The sequence below is a fragment of the Colobus angolensis genome, unplaced genomic scaffold (assembly GCF_000951035.1).
Source record: "Colobus angolensis palliatus isolate OR3802 unplaced genomic scaffold, Cang.pa_1.0 Scaffold65, whole genome shotgun sequence".
NCBI lineage: Eukaryota > Metazoa > Chordata > Mammalia > Primates > Cercopithecidae > Colobus > Colobus angolensis.
The window spans coordinates 3,543,182-3,545,636 of record NW_012120154.1 but is presented as its reverse complement, the minus strand read 5'-3'; the positions used below and the strand labels follow the sequence as shown (position 1 = coordinate 3,545,636).

Here is a 2,455-nt window from a genome sequence, read left to right as displayed (position 1 = left end):
TGTCACCCAGGCTGCAGTGCAGTGGGGTGACCTCGGCTCACTGCAACCTCCGCCTTTCGGATTCAAGCAGTTCTCTTGCCTCAGCCTCCTGAGTAGCTGAGATTACAGGCGCCTGCCACCACGCCCGGCTAATTTTTTTTTATTTTTAGTAGAGATGGGATTTCTCCATGTTGGCCAGGCTGGTCTCGAACTCCTGACCTCAGGTGATGCACCCGCCTCGGCCTCCCAAAGTGCTGGGATTACAGACGTGAGTCACTGCGCCTGGCTGATTTACTTATCAAGTAGATATTTGAGTGCTTCCTACATATTGGGAGAGACACAGATCTCTGCCCTCTTTGATTTTTTTGGGGTTTTTTTGAGATGGAGTTTCGCTCTTGTTGCCCAAGCTGGAGTGCAATGGCGTGATCTCAGCTCACCACAACATCTGCCTCCTAGGTTCAAGTGATTCTCCTGCCTCAGCCTCCCAAGTAGCTGGGATTACAGGCATGCGCCACCACTCCCAGCTAATTTTGTATTTTTAGTAGAAACGGGGTTTCACTATGTTGGTCAGGCTGGCCTTGAACTCTACCCGCCTTGGTCTCCCAAAGTGCTGGGATTACAGGCTTAATCCCAGAGCCACCATGCCCGGCCTCTGATTTTTATTTTTTATTTTTCTTATTTTATTTACTTTGAGACAGGTTCTTGTTCTGTCACCCATGCTGGAGTGCAGCGGTGTGATCTTGGCTCACTGCAATCTCCACCTCCTGGATTCAAGCAATTCTTGTGACTCAACCTCCTGAGTAGCTGGTATTACAGACATGTGCCACCATGCCTGGCTAATTTTTGTATTTTTAGTAGAGATGGGGTTTTGCCACGTTGGCCAGGCTGGTCTCGAATTCCTGGCCTCAAGTGATCCATACACTTCGGTCTCCCAGAGTACCAGGATTACAAGTGTGAGTCACCGTACCTGGCCACTCTTTGATTCTTGTAAGTGATGCTCTAAGTAACTGATCCCTTCTTCCTGTACAGTTTTGATGGTGACGACTTTGATGATGTGGAGGAGGATGAAGGGCTAGATGACTTGGAGAATGCTGAAGAGGTCAGTATTCAGCCTCAGGCTCCCACCTCTGCAGCCCAAGCTGCCAAATAGAGTGAGCTGTGTTTCAGTCTTGCATAGCAGAACAGCCCTGCAGGGTGGACCTGAAAGCTTTTGTCCACGTGGTCCACAGCCTGTGGCTTCTGGAACAGTTAGTTCACTGACAAGTTAAACAGTGCCTTCCTTCATTCGGCAAACATGTGTTGAATGTTTATTATGTGCCAGGTGCTTTCTGCAGGGTGGGACTATTTAGGGAGCAAAAGGAAGTGGTAAGCAGGGCTCAGATGAGGCAGTATTTTGTAGCCTAAAGGCAATGGGAAGCTACTGACAAATTTTGAGCCAAGGCGCAGTCCAGTTTACATTTTAGAAAGTGCAATCCTACCTTGAGTAAGGAGTGAACTGGGGAAGGGCAAGAGTGAAAGGTGAGAGGCCTGTGGCTTGGATATAGGTGCTGGTAGTGCAGGTGATGAGAAGACAGATGAAAGAATTATTTCGGTGGGTTGGTTATGGGGCTGAGAAAGTGAGCGGTGACAAGGACGACTCTCAGGTTTCTGGCTTGAGCAACTAGGTAGATAGGCTGCTAGCCTCATGAGGAAAGTAGGGCTTTCTGTCCTGTGTGACTGATGAGGGAAAAAGTGCAGTTATGTCCTGGAGAGATATGGAGCCCTCTCTCTCTTTGCGTGGCGCTTTCAGATACCTTTTCGCTTGAGTCAGATGTGTCCTTCTCCATCCTTCTGGTCCCCTTCCCATCACTGTCATGTAGATTGTGCCTCCTAGATGTACTTCAGCCCTGTCTGCATTTTTCTGCTCCTGGTGCCTTAGCCTGGCTTAGATCTCATTGCTTTTCAGCCACAGTCCTGCAGGAATTGTGTGGCTGGTTTTCCTGCTTCAGTCTCACTCTAGACTCTGCTCTGAGTGCTCTTCTCCTTTCAGCGCCCTTTCTTACTTGCCCACGTGCTCAGTTACTACTGGCTTTCCTAAATGGCCTCTCCGCTTCTGCCACTGCCCCCTGCAGAATATTCTCAACAGAGTATCCAGAGTGATCCTTTCTTTCTGTTGTTGTTGTTATTTGTTTGCTTGTTTTAAATTAAGAAGTGGTATCTTGCTACGTTGTCTAGGCTAGAGTACAATGGCTCTTTGCAGGTGCGGTCGTAGCGCACTACAGCCTTGAACTCCTGGGCTCAAGTGATCCTTCCAGTTCAGCCTCTCAAGTAGCTGGAACTGCAAGTTCTGCACCACCATGCCCAGCTCAGAGTCAACCTTTTTTCTTTTTTGAGACGGAGTCTTGCTCTGTCGCCCAGGCTGGAGTGCAGTGGTGAGATCTCGGCTCACTGCAAGCTCCCCCTGCTGGGTTCACGCCATTCTCCTGCCTCAGCCTCC

At 49.3% G+C, this 2,455-nt stretch overlaps 1 protein-coding gene across 5 annotated transcripts in view; it reads left to right on the top strand.

Moving 5' to 3' along the window:
• The window catches only part of POLR2F (polymerase (RNA) II (DNA directed) polypeptide F), a 101,317-nt gene that overhangs the window by 2,055 nt on the left and 96,807 nt on the right, over window positions 1-2,455 (top strand). For all 5 annotated transcript variants that reach the window (XM_011964255.1, XM_011964253.1, XM_011964254.1 and 2 more), the window contains exon 2: window positions 1,009-1,078. In XM_011964255.1, the coding sequence (XP_011819645.1) occupies window positions 1,009-1,078 (70 nt within the window). The remainder of the gene's footprint in view (window positions 1-1,008; window positions 1,079-2,455) is intronic.